We start from the raw sequence: 19,812 nt of genomic DNA, 5'->3' as shown, positions 1-19,812 counted from the left end.
TCAAAAACATGTGCAACAAGCTTTACACAGCAAAGGTCTTACTTAATACAAAACATTCCACAGAAGGTGTTGGCTACTTAAAACACAATAAACTATTTGACCAGTTGAGACAGACCTCTCATTTAAACAATATACACATGCAACTATATCAACATGAAATCCAAAGCAATGTAATGCAACAGCATGCTATGATAGGTGTGGCTGCAAAATCCCATATCAGGAATGACAGAATTGCCCAGTCTTTCGCTAACATTGTATACATTGTAGAAAAAGAGCTCACTTCTTAAAGATGTGTTGCAGTCCGAAGAACCTCCAGGCAACAAATCAAGTTAATTCCCAAGGGAACAGAATCTTGAACACATCAATACTGTGAGGGGGAAAGCTACTTCCCATGAAGAACAACACATGGATACATAGTTAGTTTCTTTCAAATGGGACTAGCAACAATATCCAAAGCCAATAATGGAATAGAAGATGCATAATTACTTTGCAATTCCTATATTATCCTGAAATTACATCTCTGTCAGTTCATTCAGCCTGATCAATTAAATCTCTGATCTCACAGAAGCCAACAGAGAAACACCTCAAGTGTTCTATACCTGGTCATAGACTTTAATAGTCTGTTTATCAAAACAAGTGAATCAAGACTTAGAGTCAAAGAGATGTACAGCACGTAAATAGACCCTTCAGTCCAACTCATCTATGCTGACTAGATACCCCAAATTAATCTAGTCCCATTTGCCAGCATTTGGCCCATATCACTCCAAATCCTTCTTATTCATATACCCATCCAGTTGCCTCTTAAATGTTGTAACTGTACCAGCCTCCACCACTTCCTCGAGCAGCTCATTCCATACATGTACCATTGTTTGTGTGAAAAAGATTCCCTTTAGGTCCCTTTTAATTTTTTTCCCTCTCGCCCTAAACCTATGCATGCCTTCTAGTTCTGGATTCCCCGACTCTAGGGAAAAGACCTTGTCTATTTACCCTGTCCATGCTATTCGTGATTTTATAAACCTCCATAAAGGTCACCTTCTCAGCCTCTGATGCTCCAGAAAAAAACAGGCCAAGCCTACTCACCCTCTCCCTACAGTTCAAACCCTCCAAACCTGGCAACATCCCTGTAAATCTTTCCTGAACACTTTCAAGTTTCACAACATCCTTCCTATAGGAGGGAGACCAGAATTGCACGCAATATTCCAAAGTGGCCTAACCAATATCTTGTACAGCTGCAACATGACCTCCCAACTCCTGTACTCAATACTCTGCCCATAAAGGAAAGCATACCAAACACCTTCTTCACTATCCTATCTACCTAAGACTCCATTTTCAAGGAACTATGAACCTGAACTCCAAGGTCTCTTTGTTTAGCCATACTCCCTAGGACCTTACCATTAAGTGTATAAGTGCTGCTCTGATTTGTCTTTCCAAAATGCAGCCCCTCATATTTATAGAAATTAAAATCCATCTGCCAATCCTCGGCCCATTGGCCCATCTGATCAAGATCCTATTGTGCTCTGAGGTAACATTCTTCACTGTCCACTACACCTCCAATTCTGGTGTCATCTGCAAACTTACTAACTACACCTCCTATTTTCATATCCAAATCATTTATATAAATGATGAAAAGCAGTGGACCTAGCACCGATCTTTGTGGCGCACCACTGGTCACAGACCTCCAATCTGAAAAACAACTTCTAGCACCACCTTCGAGCCAGTTCTGTATCCAAATGGCTAGTTCTCCCTGTATTCCATGTGATCTAATCTTGCTAACCATTCTACCATGAAGAACTTGTCGAACGCCTTACTGAAGTCTCGAGGAGAGTAGGAGATATAAGGTTAAACTGTACAGTCAATGTCGCAAAACATAACCTTGCTTACTCATTTGAAAATGTGTACAACTGGTAAATGCTTATGACAGGGGAGAGAATGTTTGGGGAGTGGTGTTGAGGGAGGAGCTCTAGGAGCCTGAAGCAACCTGGCAATTAAGTCATGGAGCTACACATCACAAAGCACGGAATGGGCGAAGTTAAAACAGGAATGAGAGCTTCTCAAAAGTTCATGGCGATGGGCCCATGATGAAGATTGGTTAGTCCTTAACAAATATGACTACAAATTCAGAGCTTGATATATATCTGTAATGACCAGATATAGAATTATTCAATGTTAATTTGTATTAAGTAGTGTTACTTTGAATTCTAAGCTGGTTCAGGAAAAAGCAAATCTGCGTGGCATCAAAGTGCACTAACGTAAGCTTTTACCAAGACAGTTTAACAGTTTGATTATTAACTCCAGCAAATGCATGAGGCTGGTGGTTCAATTCAAAAATCCATTTGTTTTAATCCACAATGTGCACTGCCCTCAAGTGGTCAACCATCCACTGACAAAGCCACTGAATAATTTATCTGCAGTGAAACAGCATTAATGTGAGCTCAGGTAATGGTGGTGAGTGCATTAAATCAAGCTTATACATATTAATGTTTCCATAATGCTCGAAGTAGCCAGAATAATGGGCTGGCCCGTGTGATTGTGCAATTAATTCCAATAGTAACAGTAACCTGTGGTCCTTGCATTCAGCTGGAGATCTAAAAGGTAAGAGTAAAAACAGATTTCTCACCAAACTTACTGAAGCATATTGGACACATTTGTTTGGAACAGCAGAAGATACTTTAAATTCACTGTCTTGCCTGTATGATTAGATGGAAAATACATGCTGAGGCCTTAGTATACAGCAAAATAAACCACCAGGAGGTGCCGATTGCTTAACTGACGAGTGCAGCAGGAAGCCATGGTGTTAAGGGTCTATTTTAAGTAACATCTGATCTTGATTTTTGTTTTGCTTTTACATTTCAGTCTGACATTCTGTTTAAGTTCAATTTTCTTCCCAGCGTCAGGCTCAATCGATAGTATTCTTGTTTCAGAATCACAAGAGTTCAGGTTCTAACCCTACCCCAGGGGTTCAACACAAACATCAGGCATGGACATCACTCCAGATGATGCAATTGGGATCTTCACCTACAAGGTCAAACTAGAAATGATGGCACAAACTAACCCTGGCACGAAGGTCAATGATGTCTCAGAGCAGCTACCGGATGTCCTGGAGGGGGGAAGGTGGAAAGATATTGGTCATATCACACATCATTACCACCAACATAGGTTTAAAAAAAATTGATGAGGTCTTAACAGCAGAATATAGGGAGTTAGGAAGCAAATTGAAAAGTAGGACTGCAAAAGGTAGTAATTTCAGGATTATACCAGTGCCACATGCTAGTCAGAGCAGAAATGGTGGGACATATAAGATGTATAGGCAAAAGTGAGGACTACAGATGCTGGAGATTAGAGTCGAGAGTGTGGTGCTGGTAGAGCACAGCAGGCCAGGCAGCATCCGAGGAGCAGGAGAATCGACATTTCGGGCAAAAGCCCTTCATCAGGAAGGGCTTCATCAGATGTATGCCTGGCTGGAAAGATGGTGCTAGGGAGAAGGTTTCAGACTCCTGGAAGTTTGGGACCAGTTCTGGGGGAGGTGGGAGCAGGGGAAACCAGACAGGTTACACCTGGGAAGGGCTGGGACCTAGGCACTGTATTTGCTAGTGTGAACAGGTGTATTTAAACTAGAATGGGAGGCGGGTTGGGAACCTAAAGAGGGTGACATGGGAAAGAGAAAACAAGAGCAGTACTAAAAGAAAGAACAGTTAAAATACTAAAATGGCAAAAAGACAAACCTTTCTATCTTTATGCTCAAAGCATTTGGAATGAGGTTGACAAACTGGCATTACAAATCAAGATAAATGGATGGGATCTTCTAGCCATTACGGAGACATAGCGACAAGGAGATCAGAATTGGGAACATAATATTCAGGGATATTTGGCCTCTCAGAAAGACAGGAGGGAGGAAAATATTGGCGTAGCATTGTTAAGAGGAGATGAAATGTGGCCAGTTGTGAGAGATAATGTAGGCTTGGATGATATGGAGTCCATTTGATTGGAAGTAAAAACTGACAAAAGAAAGAAGGCACTGGTAAGACTTGTATAAGACCTACTTACAGCAGTTTAGAAGAATGAGAGACAAGACAGTGGAACAGGGATTAGCACTGCTGCCTCAGTGTGCTAGGGGTCTGAGTTTCATTCCAGCCTCGGGTGACTGTCCATGAGGAGTTTGTACATTCTCCCCGTGTCTGCGTGGGTTTCTGCTGGATGCTCTGGTTTCCTCCCACACTCCAAAGATGTACAGGTTAGGCCAACTGGTCATGCTAAAAATGCCCTGTAGTGTGCAGGGATGTGCAGGCTAGGTGAAATACCTAATAGGGCACACGTATTCCATCAGATTTAACTGTCGAGTTTATTGCTACAGGAAAAATTCACAGTGTGTTCATATGACAATCCATTGTTCTGTGTTGTAACAGTGGCTCTCCTTTTAAACACTAGACAGTGGAGGCCAAATGTTCAAAAGAATCAAAAGCAAATTAAGGACGGGTAATGGAATGCCGTGCGTGCGGTGCTGGAAAAGCACAGCAGGTCAGGCAGCATCTGAGGAGCAGGAGGATCGACATCTCGGGCATAAGGCCTTCATCAGGAATATTGGCCTTTATCATAAGGGTGTGACACACAAAGAGGAGGAGTTATGCTTTAGTTGCACAGAATAATGAACAGTCTCCACCTGAAATACTGCATTCAGCTCTAGATACCAAATCTCAAGAAGAATGTACTGTCCTTGCAAAAGGTGCAGCGTAGATAAAACGATAATGATACTAGAACTCCGAGTGTTAAACTATGAGGGCTTTGGTTGCATAAGTTGACTTGTATTCTTGAACTTGCAAAAGTTTGAGAAATGATGAATTGAGGCATTCAAAAGTTAAACTGATTGAATTGGGTCATTAGATTTGATGACACTCCACCTTCTGTTGAGGGCATTAAGGGTGAAGGGACGTAGTCTTAAAGTCACAGCTATGTCATTGACAAACAAAAACAGGAAACACTTTTTCCACACGGGCAATAATAGGAATGTGGAACTATGTCCCTTCCATATAAAGCCATGGCTGCCTGAAGATTTTACCAAGACACATAGTGTTAGATAACAACGTAACAGCATAAGAACTAGGAGCAGGAGTAGGCCGTCCGGCCCTTAGAGTCGGCCCCACCATTCAATAAGATCATGGCTGATCTTTTCATGGACTCAGCTCCACTTACCCACGCCCTCACCGTATCCCTTAATTCCTTTGTTTTTCAAAAATAAACTACCTTAGCTTTCAAAACATTTACTGAAATAGCATCAACGACTTCATTGGGCAAGGAATTCCACAGATTAACAACCCTCTGGGTGAAGAAGCTCCTTCTCAATTCAGTAAGGATAGAGCAAAGGTGATTAAATAACATTGAAGTGTAAATTAGCCATCATCTAATTGAATGGTGTGAAATTATTTTAAAAAACTATCTCCCTTGTTCATGTCCCTATGACATGTTAAACTTACACACCGCCATTATCATCAATGGTCATATCCAGCTTTTATAGTCTTGCATACACTGGGATTAAAGTATAATATAAATTGAGAAAGGAAAAGTAACTGAAATAAAGTAATGCTTTCATCAATGTAATTGAGTAACTGTAGAAAATATAGTTCAATATTATTACCTGCAGAATTTATTCATTAGCAGCACGTTATTGAGCAAACCATGGTATAGACTGTATTTCGCCTTACTAATTTGAATTATATGAATTAGGCTTTTAATCTAAAAGCAAATGTTATTAACTGGGTTTAAAAGCATTGTCAATTGCAGGAAAAAAACTTCAAATCTTCTCAAACAACCACCAGTTAAATAATTGAAACCATATTTGCATGGAGTACAACTAGGCTCAGATATAATACGACACAATTGCAATTACTTTTCTAAAGGTCTGATTCCTAGCTAAACGGCACATGAAGACATTCTTAACTGAAAATTCTTGGCTAATTTTTAATAGTCTTATTCAGAATTAATGTGTATAAAATATGCAGAAGCCGCAAGTGTCAAAAGAAATGACTCTACTAACGTAAATTCCACTCCGAATATCTGGCCTGTTGAATATTCCTTTGTTAAGGAATATAGAAATCCTGTGGGATCATCACATCCAGCTTTGAGGATTGTTCATTATCAGAATCTCACAGCTTTAATTCAAAACTATTTTGGCACTCTGATGAGACTCTTTCCCCATTGAACAAAAGTTTTTGTACAAAGGCTTTTATTTGACACCGTACTCTTGCAGCTCACTCATGCACAAGATGCTCAATGATGGACCTAGTTAGGGATAATCAGTAGGAAGCAGAAAGGCTGTCAGCTGAGGGTTGGTGTTCTGAGTCATGACTCGTACCTCACAGTCTCATTACCTATTGTGGGAAGTTGCCATTATTGTCTGTCATAACAAAGAGATGCAACGTCACACAACTCAAGACTCTAATAGACCAGACAAAAGAGCAATACATATAATTCATACTTTGTGAAGCATTTCAACAATGCAGACTAGAGTAAAAGCAGTAGTACATTCAGATTTTCTTAATGGGTCAGTCAATACGGTCCAGTTCGAAAATAAATCACACTGTAAGACGTCAGCTCAGATTTTGAAATTGTTCGGGGTTAAAAGGGCCTGGGTTTGACTCACGCTTGAGAGATTTGAGTATGATCAGAGATCAGCATTTAAATTCCCTTAATAAAAAGAAAATATTGCAGACACTGTAAATCTGAAACAAAAACAAAGAATGCTAGAAAAATGGCAGACAGCAACAGAGAAACATTCAAGTCCAACGTGACTCTTCAGAAGTGACATGATCACAACTAAAGTTGCCATCGTCTTACCAACCTGTAGGATCGTACTCTCATTAGAGAGAGATAACTGGTGATGGCTTAAACTGAGGGTCACAATACCTCAGGGGAAGGGAGAGATTAAGAAGGAGATTCTTTCTTGGTAATCTCAGTTGGTGCAGGAATTGAACCTGCACTGTTGGCATCACTCACCAGTACCTCCTACCCAGGTCAACTAATCTCACCCCCTTCAGTAATAAATGCCAGTACATCAGTAATCAGCAATACGAAGTGAGGGATAGGATTTACACATATTTATTGACCTGCTGCGCTTTTCCAGCAACACATTTTTAAGCTCTGATCTCCAGCATCTGCAGTCCTCACTTTCTCCTCCATATTTAGAAAGGCAAGGACTGACTAAGGAGAGCTTGCATGGCTTTGTGCCTGGGAATCTGAGTCTCACGAACTTGATTGAGTTTTTTGAAGAAATTACAAAGAGGATTGATGAGGGCAGAGCAGTGGACACCATCTATATGGACTTCAGTAAGGCACTCAACAAGGTTCCTCATGGTAGACTGGTTAGCAAGGTTAGATCTCATGGAATACAGGGAGAACTAGCCATTGGCATACAGAACTGGCTCAAAGGTAGAAGACAGAGGATGGTGGTGGAGGGTTGCCTTTCAAAGTGGAAGCCTGTGATTAGCAGTGTGCAACAAGGATCGGTGCTGGTTCCACTGCTTTTCATTATTATATAAATGATTTGGATGTGAGCATAACAGGTATGGTTAGTAAGTTTGTAGGTGACCCTAAAATTGGAGGTGTTGTGGAAAGTAAAGAAGGTTGCCTCAAAGTACAACAGGAACTTGATCAGATGGGCCAATGGGCTGTGAAGTGGCAGATTGAGTTTAACTTCGATAATTATGAGGTGCTGCATTTTGGAAAAGCAAATCAGAGCAAGACTTATACACTTAAGGTAAAGTCCTGGGGAGTGTTGCTAAACAAAGATTCTTTGGAGTTGAGGTACATAGCCCTTCAAAATGCAGTCTCAGGTAGATAGGATAGTGAAGAAGGCATTTGGTATGCTTGCCTTTATTGATCAGTGCATTGAATATAGGAGTTGGGAGGTCATGTTGCGGCTGTACAGGACATTGGTTAGGCCACCTTTGGAGTATTGCATGCAATTCTGGTCTCCCTCCTATACGAAGGATGTTATGAAAATTGAAAGGGTTCAGAAAAATTTACGAGAATGTTGCAAGGGTTGGAGGGTTTGAGCTATAGCAAGAGGCTAAGTAGGCTGGGGCTGTTTTCCCTGGAGTGTCGGAGGCTGAGGGGTGACCTTATAGAGACAAGTGCTTCTTTCCCTGGAGTGGGGGAATCCAAAACTAGAGGGCATAGGTTTAAGGTGAGAGGAGAAAGATATAAAAGGGACCTAAGGGGCAACTTTATCACACAGCGGATAGAGTGTGTATGGAACGAGCTGCTAGAGGAAGTGGTGGAGGTTGGTACGATTACAACATTTAAAAGGCATCTGGATGGGCATATGAACAGGGAGGATTTAGAGTGATGGGGCCAAATTCTAGCAAATGGGACTAGATTTACATAGGATATCAGATCAGCATGGACGAGTTGGACCAAATAGTCTTATTCCATGCCGTATATCTCTATGACTCTATGATAAATTTGCATGTTCTTCTTCCACATACTGCCATGGGATCTCTTGTATCCACATGAGAAACGAAACTGAAGGCTTCGGTCTAACTCCCCAGCTGAAAGATGGCATTCCGACAGACCCATGGGAGAGTCTGTCGAGACTTTTGTACTCCAGAGAGACTTGAAAGGCTCATAAAACAGAAAATACTTGAAATTAGCAACATACTGCCTTAAAAAAAAGTCAGTGTGTTGTTACCTTGAAGAATCAATGCAATGCAGCAAAGGAAAAAATGTCTTGTAATTTTACAGATTGGCTCTGCACACAGCCCAACAATGGAAACATGTTATCTGTATTGGGCATTTAGCATGAAGCAATTACAGGTCAATGTAAAATGGCCCTTGGTTCAGAAAGAAAACTACCAAGCAATTACAGAACCACCCATCCTCTCAAACTGCTACAGCGATTCTATTTTTTCTATTTCATGCACCACACACACTGGCAGCCTGTGCTTCCATGTCAGCTACTCACCGGGAAATTTGCACAGTTCCTATAATTGCAATGCACCCCAAAATCTCCCATTGAACTCCAGCATTGAGCTGTGTTCCCTCACCTTTTGGGATTGTTGTAGCTTGTGAAGATATTACACATAGCTACAAATAAGGGAATCTAGTCACTTTAGAAAATGCCATGGTGTGCAGTTGGCCAGCGGTTGCCATGTTGGGGAGTTGATGGTGCAGTGGTATTGTTATTGTCCCAGTAATCCAGAGAGACTGACTAATGTGCTGAGGAGCTTGGGTTTGAATCCCACTAGGATAGCTACAGAAATATGAATCGATAAATTTAAAACTGGTTGAATGGTCACTATTGTTGTAACCTAATTGTGGGCGGCACGGTGGCACAGTGGTTAGCACTGCTGCCTCCACAGCGCCAGAGACCCGGGTTCAATTCCCGCCTCAGGCGACTGATTGTGTGGAGTTTGCATGTTCTCCCCGTGTCTGCGTGGGTTTCCTCTGGGTGCTCTGGTTTCCTCCCACAGTCACAAAGATGTGCAGGTTAGGTGAATTGGCCATCCTAAATTGCCCGTAGTGTAGGTAAGGGGTAGATGTAGGGGTATGGGTGGGTTGCGCTTCGGCGGGGCGGTGTGGACTTGTTGGGCCGAAGGGCCTGTTTCCATACTGTAAGTAATCTAATCTAATCTAATCTAATCTAATTCATGAACACCCGTTAGGGTTGGAAATCTGTCATTCTGATCTGTCAGCACAGAGCCACAGAAATGTGGTCAATTCTTAACTACCAACTTCAATAACCCTGGCCAGTCAGTTCATATTTCCATTGTTGGGAATGAAAGGTGGGCAATAAAGGTCAGCTCGGGCAGCAATGCCCACATTCCAAAAGAATCATATAACAAACTAGGTCGCTTTGCATGAAGCTGAGCAGCATGTTCTCACTAGGAGCTGAACCAGATTTTGACAGCCTGCTCATTGTGAACGCATCCCAGAATTTATTTCATGATGTCGCATGAGCTTGGGGCTCCCCTCTGCTTTTTCTTTCCTTCTTAATTTTTACTTTGGCTATTTTTCTTTATTTATCCTCTTCCTTTTCGTCTTTTTTCTTCTTTCCTTGGGGCGTCACAGTGACTCGGTGGTTAGAACGGCAGCCTCACAGTGCCAGGGACCAAGGTTCGATTCCAGCCTTGGACGACTCTCTGTGTGGAGTTTGCACATTCTCCTCGTGTCTGCACGGGTTTCCTCCGGGTGGTCCAGTTTCCTCCCATAGTCCAAAGATGTGCAGATCAGGTGGGTTGGCCATGCTAAATTGCCCGTAGTGGTAGGTGCATTGGTCAGAGGGAAATAGGTCTGGGTGGGTTACTCTTCGGAGGGTCAGTGTGCACTGGTTCGGCCAAAGGGCCTGTTTCCACACTGTAGAGAATCTAATGTTTTCTTTAAAACCTTTTCCGTTGGCATGGCAGCAAGAGCAAGCCATTCGCAGAATGGTGGGCGGCAGCAGCGAGGTTGTGATTCCTCTCATCGAAATGTGGGCAGCAATTTCAGTGGCAACTAAGCTCCTCCTGAAGACCAGAAGTAGCAGCAGCAAAAGGCTTGGGCTGTGGCTAGGCCCAGACACCTGCATCGGAGGGTGATTATTCTACACACCTTTATTGAGATGTGATTTAAGATCTGGATATTTTTCTTTCTTTTAGATCTGGATTTTTTTTTCTTTTAGCTTGATTCTTTTTATTTCAGTTTTGTTTTAATTCTGGTTTTTGTAACCAAGATGGCAGTGAAGAATGGTGACTTTGTATACTTTTCACTGTGCTCCTGTATTCCTATACTGAAATGTGTTGCTGGAAAAGCGCAGCAGGTCAGGCAGCATCCAAGGAGCAGGAGAATCGACGTTTCGGGCATGAGCCCTTCTTCAGGAATCGGGCTCATGCCCGAAACGTCAATTCTCCTGCTCCTTGGATGCTGCCTGACCTGCTGCGCTTTTCCAGCAACACATTTTCAGTTCTGAACTCCAGCATCTGCAGTCCTCACTTTCTCCTCCTGTATTCCTATACTTGAGTACACAGGACAATAAAATCTCATTCAAATAACAGTTCATTATTATTAAGTTATATCCACCTGATTCCGTTACTTAGTAAAATATCAGAACATAATTGTTTCTGTAATCCCCCGCATGTCTGTAACAATAACTTTCACAAAACATTGGAAACTGGGAGCATTTGGGACTCAGAAGTAGGGAAGGCACAATTAGTTCAGCATGATTTCAGTGCACCACAGGCTACTTAAAAGAGTAATCCCAACTTTCTGTGGTTGTGTGGTATGGATAACAGCAAGTCAGCACATGCTTTACATCTGTACCAATTGAACTCAATTGAAATAATCATTGGGAGTAATGTAAGGTGAGTTTCCAATTTACTAATATCCATCCAATTATCGCAAAAGGTCAAGATCTACTGCAAGGCCATTTAAAGCTATATTGCTCCATGAGTCTTTCATTATTAAATATATCACTGATAAACGATCCCTTCACTATCATCTACAAGAAACAACATATGGATCCTGGTGTACATAATACTTTTTTAAAAAATTTGCACACAGGATGTGGGTGTTGCTGGCTCGGCCAGCATTTATTGCCAATTCTTACCTGTCCTTCAAAAGGTGTCTTCCAAAACCGCTGCAGTGTGTATGGTGTTGGTACACCCACAAGGTGGTCAGGAAGAGAGTTCCTGGATTTTGACTCAGCAACAGTGACGGACATCCAAGTCAGGATGATGTGAGACTTGGAGGGGAACTTGAATGTGGTGCTCCCATGTCCTTCTAGATGGGAGAGCCCATGAGTTTTGAGAAGTTTTAGTGAGTTTCTGCGGTGTATCCTGTAGATCATACTAACTGCTGCTACTGTTATTGATGGTGAAGGGAGTGAATGTTGGAACAGAAGAAGATGGTGGATGGGATGCCAACCAAGCAGACAATTTGTTCTGGATGGTGCCAATTCATGAGTGTTACTGGCTCTGCACTCATCCAGGTAAGTGGATTGTATTGCCTTACATGCCTGACATGTGCCTTGTAGATAATGGACAGACTATGGAGAGTCAGGAAGTGAGTTACTCAGTGTAGGGCCCCTAACCTTTAAATGACTCTTTTAACCAGAGTGCTTTATATAGTTAGTCCCATTCCGTTTCTATTAAGTGTATTATCCAGGATATGGATAATGAGGATTTACTGATAATGCCATTAAATATTAAGGCATTCAGATAGATGTGAAGAGATGGAATGAATAAATGTTCTATATCATGTGGTGACACTGCATCTATTCATTTGCAGCATGCAAAGTAATTTTGTCACTATGTAATTCAATCTGATTGGATTTGGTCTGATAATAATAACCTGTTATACAACAGATTTGGATCTTGTGTATTGACCAAGTGTTTAAGCTAAACCCTTCTGAATGTGTACTATTGTACATTCAGAGAAGCCATGAACTGTAACCTTGTCAATTCCTGGGATCTCTTCAAAGGATCATTCAACTCCAGCCTTTCGTTGGATTGGCCGCAGTGCACATCCTTCTGCTTCCTCCTGAATCTTAGCTTTCTCACCTTTCTGTCAAAGATCTTTTCAAACAGGAGGGCAGTACATACAGTGGCACAGATCTCCATCCATGAAGACATAGCACCACACCCCCATCCCCCAGCAACCCAGCTTGCCTGTGCTACATCAGTACGAATAACTAGGAATGAGTACTGTCTGAGCTGCTAACAACACCACTAACTGGCATTACAAACTAGAATCATTCAGCTATATGCTCCATTGCTTTATATATTAGCTGGGATGCAGCAAGACTTAACCAGACAATATTAGTGGATGAATGTTTGACAATAACAGGGATCTTCTTAGATTACATAATTAAATTAGGATGCTGGAATTCCTTCATTCACAAAGAAAAAAATTATCAAATTGAAGTTAACTTTGCAATATGTTTTAGACTCTCTAGGATGGGGCAGAATGGGTTACTGAATGGGCAGAAAGGACTTACCTCAAATATAATAAGTGCGTAGACGCCAGCCAAAATGATGGATGCAATGGCAACTTGAGTCTCAACATTTGCGTTGAGATAATGGTGACGAATGGAGAGTGGAACCATTTCATTGTTCTTGAGGAAGGCCAGTATACTCAAACTGATGCCATTGCTGCAAAAGATGTGCAGTTGTTGGTCAAAGACAGTTGTAACATTCTATATAACAAGTCATAGAGTTTTACAACATAGAAACAGACCCTTTGGTCCAACTTGTCCATGCTGACCAGATATCCTAAATTAATCTAGGTCCATTTGCCAGTATTTGGCCCATATCTCTCTAAACCCTCCCCATTCATATACCCATCCAGTTACCTTTTAAATGTTGCAATTGTACCAGCCTCCATCACTTCCGCTGGCAGCTCATTCCATACACGTACTACCCTCTGCGTGAAACTCTCCACAGTTCCCTTTTCAATGTTCCTCATTCCAATACGGCCTGACCAATGTCCTGTACAGCGCAACATGACATCCCAATTCCTATTCTGACTGCAATGAAAGCAAGTGTGTCAAACGCCTCTTTCACCACCCTGTCTACCTGCAATTCCCATGCTGTCCATGCAACTGCCCATGCAGTCAAATATGGTTAATGACAACAACATGACTTTATATAGCACTTTAAGTCTAGTAACGCATCCATTAGTCCCTTCACAGGAATGGGTTTCAAACAAGACTTGACACTAAGTCGTATAAGGTTGTATGAGAAATAAAAACAGAATATGCTGGAGATCGTCAGGTAGTATGGCAGCATCTGTGGAGCGAGAGACAGAGTTAATGTTTCAGATATTGACTTTCTGTCAGAACAGAAGTGATTTTATGACAAATGATGAAAGTTTTGTTCAAACAGGTAGACCTTGGAAAGTGTCTTAAAGGAAGAGAAAGAGGTAGAGGTGGGGCAGGGTTTAGAGAGGGACTTCCACAACGATAAAATCCAGGTGTATAAAGACACAGCCACCAGAAGTGGATTGATTAACATCAGTGCTGCACACAAGGCCAGAACTGGAGGAGCATTAATATTTTGGAGGATCAGGGTTTGAGAGCTGCTGGAAGAGGTATGGATAGGATGAATTTTATTAAAGGTGGAAGGCAGGAGGCCAACCAGCAAAGCAGAGGAATAGCAAAGTGTGAAATAAATAAGACGTGATTGTGACAACTAAGGAATCCAGCCCCAGTCTCCCACACAGAGGAGATCACCAGTGGCAAACACCCCACACACCCCATCACAGCTAATTTGGTGAACTTTGGGGCAGTACTGTACGGGGTGAAGGGGGTGAAAGGAAGGAGGAAATCCTGGCAACACTCAGGAATCTTAAAAGTTACATCATGGCCTAGATACTACAGAATGATAATGACAGTGGACTGGTCAGCCCTCACTCTCATTACTGGAATGGCCAATAACCTTAGTCAGGAAAAGCCCCTTTGATACCATCCCTCCCCCACTTTTCTGATAACTCTTGACAACCCCACCGGTCCTATCCCTCCCTGTTCAATCTTCTCCCACACACCCTCTCCGATACACCATCCCCCTCCCCTTCCACTGCTTCCTCAACAGGTACTGGAGGGTCTTATCCTACTGCCGAACCTCATTTCAACGTCGCACCGTTCTGTGCAATTTGTGCATGACATAACAACTTAGAGGGTCTGGAAGCTTGTGCATACATAGTTTGAATGAGCTCGTAGCCCGCAGTTACTGTGTCAGCAAACATTTTTGCAGAATAACAAAATAATGAAGAAGTAAATAGTTGCCGTCATTGTTTTGACTCTCCACTAGAGGGTGCACTATTGAGCAACCCATTCATGCAAACCTCAGTCCAACAGTGGAATCTTTAGGTCACCAGTGAATTGATGGACATTTGTCTTATACATAATTAGTCTCCCTGTAAAACATCACACTGCTGCTGGTACCTGGTCCCACTAACACTGTACAACTTAACCATCCATATTACCATGTGTATTTGAGCCCTAAACACTTTGGAAACATCAACCAAAACCCCGTAACTAGACTTCATAAAACAAACAGCAGCAGCTTCAATCACAATCCAAAACTATCCACAGTCAATAATACATCAAATCAACAGAATAGCGCAGTAAGTGATAGAGGGGGACTTAAGACTGAGCTTTTAATAAATATTATTTTTATAGAGGCTTCCAGCTGTACAGCATGGCAACAGACCCTTCAGTCCAACTCATCTGTGCCAACCAGATATCCTAAACTGAATTAGTCCCACTGCCAGTACCCGGCTTATATTCCTTTAAACCCTTCCTATTCATATACCCATCTAGATAACTTTCAAATGTTGGAATTGTACCAGCCTCCACCACTTCCTCTGGCAGCTCATTCCATACACGTACCATCCTCTGCGTGAAAAAGTTGCCCCTCAGATCCCTTTTATGTCTTTCCCCTTTCATCCTAAACCTATGCCCCTCTAGTTCTGGACTCCCCCAAGTCTGGAAAAAGACCTTGTCTATTTATCCTATCCATGCCCCTCATGATTTTATAAATCTCTGTAAGGTCACTCCTCAGCCACTGACACTGCAGGGAAAACAGCACTAGCCTAGTCAACTTCTCCATGTAGCTCAAATCTTCCAAACCTGGAAACATCCTTGTAAATCTTTACTGAACCCTTCCAGGTTTAATAACATCTTTCCTATAGCAGGGAGACCAGAATTGAATGCAGTATTCTAAACATCTCCTGTATAGCCACAACATGACATCCCAAATCCTGTACTGAATGCATTGAGCAATGAAGGCAAGTGTCTCAAATGCCTTCTTCACCACCCTGTCTACCTGCAAAGAAGTGGTCATCACTTTAACTCGGGTGGGAATAGCAACTGAAAAAAAAGTGCACAGAAATAATTAAGTCATACAGTGCATTCAGACCTTTGTGTCAGTGCCAAGTCACTGTACGAACTGCAAATTAGTTCCATTCCCCTAAACTTTCACTGAAGCCCTTTAAAATTGCTGTCCACAGGAACTTATCCAATCCCCTTTGAATCTACCTTCACCACATCCTTCAGCAATGTATCCCAGACTCTGAAAACCTGTGCTTTACAAGTACATTGTAAACCTATTGTTCACAGAGAATTGCAGAATCACAAAATGGTCATGTATGGAAGGAGTCCAGTCAGTCCATTATAAGTCATAGAGTCATAGAGATGTACAGCATGGAAACAGACCCCTCGGTCCAACCAGATATCCCAACCCAATCTAGTCCCACCTGCCAGCACCCAGCCTATATCCCTGCAAACCCTTCCTATTCATATACCCATCCAAATGCCTTTTAAATGTTGCAATTGTACTAGCCTCCACCACTTCCTCTTGCAGCTCATTCCATACTCGTACCACCCTCTATATGAAAAAGTTGCCCCTTAGATCTCTTTGATATCTTTCCCCTCTCACCCTGAACCTATGCCCTCTAGTTCTGGACTCCCCCACCCCAGGGAAAAGACTTTGCCAATTTACCTTATCCATGCCCCTCATAATTTTGTACACCTCTGTAAGGTCACCCCTCAGCCTCTGACGCTCCAGGGAAAACAGCCCCAGCCTGTTCAGCCTCTCCCTGTAGCTCAAATCCTCCAACCCTGGCAACATCCTTGTAAATCTTTTCTGAACCCTTTCAAGTTTCACAACATCTTTCCGAGAGTGCCAATCTCCTGCCTCTCCCCCAGATCCCAGCACCTAACTACTATCCAAAAAACCATCCAATACCCTCTTGAATGCTTAGCTGAGCCTGCCTCCACCACACTTACAACTCACCCGTGATTTTGAAAACCTCCAGAGCTTTGAGTTGTGACGACATGTTGAAATTGTGCAGGACATTGGTGAGGCTTTGCCTGCAATGCTGTGTCCTGTTCTGGGTGCCCTTTTACAGGGAGGATGTTATTAAACTGGCAAGCGTTCCGAAAAGTTTTACCAGGATGTTGCCGGGAATGGAGGGTTTGACTTATAAAAATAGGCTGGGACTATTTTCACTGGAGTGTAGGAAGCTGAGGGGAGACCTCACAAAGGTTTATAAAATCATGAGGAGCAAAGACAAGGTGAATAGCAAGGGTCTCTTCCCAAGGGTGGGAGAGTTCAAAACTGTAGGGCATGTTTTTAAATTGAGAGGAGAAAGCTTTAAAAGGGACCTGAGGGACAACCATCCCACACAGAGGGTGGTTTGTAAGTGGAATGAACTGCCAGAGGAAGTGGATGTGGATACAATTACAATGTTGAAAAGATATTTGGACATGTAGATGAATAGAAAAGGTTTGGAAGGATATAGGCCAAATACAGGCAGTGGGACTAGTTTAGTTTGGGAACATAGTGGGCATGGACTGGATGGTTCAATGGATCTGTTTCCATGCTGTATGACTCTATCTCTTCTCAGCTTTCTATTCAGGGAGAAGGATACCAACTTCTTCAACCTATCACGGGTACTAACATAGCCAAGTTATCAATATTCCTCAGGACAGCCCTTCTGCCCTCATGAACCCACCACACCATAATGTCCTTATTCCCCCTCAAACAATGCAGAAATCACTCACACTCTCACTCTCACACACACACAGAGTATCCACTCATTTGCTCCCTTGCCAAACCCACAGTAATCAGCCTCCTTTTTCCATCGTCCACACATACTTAATAGTTAGTCCTTTGTTTCCTACTATTCCCCAACTACACCCTGCATCCAGTCAACTGCTGACCTTACACTCTTAGGGGCAGCACAGTGGCTCACAGCGCCAGGGTCCCAGGTTCGATTCCAACCTCAGGCGACTGTCTGTGTGGAGTTTGCACATTCTCTCTGTGTCTGCGTGGGTTTCCTCCAGGTGCTCCGGTTTCCTCCCACAATTCAAAGGTTAGATGAATTAGCCATGCTAAATTGCCCATGGTGTTCAAGGATGTGTAGGTTAGGTGCAATAGTCAGGGGTAATAGGGTGGACGAATGGGTCTGGGTGGGTTGATGTGGACTTGTTGGGCCGAAGGGCCGGTTTCCACACTATAGGGATTGTATTCTATTTTGGTTTTGATACAGGTGTTTGCAAAGCAGAGCTCCATCTCCTGGCTGCAGTAAGAAGCTTTGTTAGAACAGGCAGATGGAAAGTAGCATCTTCTTGGGGTCTGAGCAACATTGCAGAAATGGGACATAAGATATCTTGAGGCCTATCCTGATAAAAGGGACATCTCACACCACTTTTTATGTTTTTCATAAGCATTGTGGTGAGTATCTTGCTCAGCAGGTGACGAGTTGCCAATTAAAGGGGCCTATAGCTTGTTAAACATATTACTAATGGCACAAGTCACTTCATTAATATTCTGCTTACCAAACTTGTCAAATAAGTTAGATGCTGAGAAATTGCAACCTGAAACATTGTGGGTATAAGCTCGGCACTTTTTCCAAACAGCCTCCATGTTGGACACTGTGTACCAACATCTCAGCTAATGCTCTAGTTTTGCCCAGTGCCACGGCAGCGCAAATATCAGGGACCATGCCACACAGCTCCAGACTGACAGTGCCCAACCAGATGCACAATGAGATGGTGGGGAGCAAAGAATGCTGGTCTTTCAGTGGATATCCTGAGTAGTGACTTGTTCTGGGAATGGTGCACAGTAAGATAGGAATAGCAGCGAGTACCATCCACAAGATGCCCACACAGAGTGCCTTTGAAAGCTGGCAACTTCTACACCCTCGAAGGACAAGGGCAGTAGAATACATTGGCACACCGTGCCCCTGCATGTTGCTCTCTAAGGCACACTCATCCTGACTTGAACTGTAATGCCGTTCACTCTTGTTGCCGGGTCAAAATACTGACAATCCCTTTCCTACCAGCATTACGAGTGTCTCTACACACCGAGGACTACACCAGTTGAGCAAGGCAGCTCACTGTCACTTTTTACAAGATGATAAGGATTGCGCAGTAAAGGCTGACCCAGCCAGAGACACCTGCATACCATAAAGCAATAACAGGAAATGCCCAGAGAAAGGGTAAGCTCAGGGAGGGAAGCGGAGGGTAGGGGGTGTGGTGCAGCAGCCATATCAGAGTTATTTCTGTGAAGCCCAGAGATACTGATGTTTACTCCTAATTACTGTTGGGCTCACTTCCTGGACTGGGCTGCCAACTAAAAATGGACTTAAGTCATTATAGTCTCAGGTAGGCATTTACCTGCTGGCCATTTCAAATGTCTTTGTCTTGAGGAGTTGATTCCTTTGTGGGCTTAATGGAATGGTCCAATTGTGCACCAACTGCAAAAAATATATAAAGCAGAGGATCAACACAAATCAAGTTACTGAATTTGTGTGTGTGCGAATATTCTTCAAACATCATTCCAATGTCAGGTATTGTCTGCACTTACCTCTTCCAAAATATTATCCTTGGGGTTACTTCAAGTCCAAAATTAGAGGGTATAGGTTTCAGTTGAGGGGGAAAGATTTAAAAAGGACCTAAGGGGCAACATTTTCACACAGAGGGTGGTACGTGTATGGAATGAGCTGCCAGAGGAAGTGGTGGAGGCTGGTACAATTGCAACATTTAAAAGGCATCTGGATGGGTATATGAATAGGAAGGGTTTGGAGGGATATGGACCAAATGCTGGCAAATGGGACTAGGCACATTTAGAGTCAGCATGGACAAGTTGGACCGAAGGGTCTGCTTCCATGCTATACAGCTCTACGACTCTAAACATGAAAGGAAATCTGGTGGCAAATCAATACCAGAAGATGCCGAGGTGCAAATGCAAATGCAGTTGAATTTCAATCATAACTTTAGTTACTGTGGGTGGCACGGTGGCACAGTGGTTAGCACTGCTGCCTCACAGCGCCAGAGATCCGGGT

At 42.8% G+C, this 19,812-nt stretch overlaps 1 protein-coding gene across 3 annotated transcripts in view; it reads right to left on the bottom strand.

The window, feature by feature from the left end:
* oca2 (oculocutaneous albinism II) overlaps positions 1–19,812 on the bottom strand; it is a 545,784-nt gene that overhangs the window by 349,283 nt on the left and 176,689 nt on the right. For all 3 annotated transcript variants that reach the window (XM_072576986.1, XM_072576990.1, XM_072576987.1), the window contains exons 8-9: positions 19,145–19,224; positions 12,962–13,115 (exon numbers count right to left, since the gene is read on the bottom strand). In XM_072576986.1, the coding sequence (XP_072433087.1) occupies positions 12,962–13,115; positions 19,145–19,224 (234 nt within the window). The remainder of the gene's footprint in view (positions 1–12,961; positions 13,116–19,144; positions 19,225–19,812) is intronic.

Source organism: Chiloscyllium punctatum, chromosome 9, assembly GCF_047496795.1.
Source record: "Chiloscyllium punctatum isolate Juve2018m chromosome 9, sChiPun1.3, whole genome shotgun sequence".
Taxonomy (NCBI): domain Eukaryota; kingdom Metazoa; phylum Chordata; class Chondrichthyes; order Orectolobiformes; family Hemiscylliidae; genus Chiloscyllium; species Chiloscyllium punctatum.
This window is presented reverse-complemented; position numbering and strand designations above follow the sequence as displayed.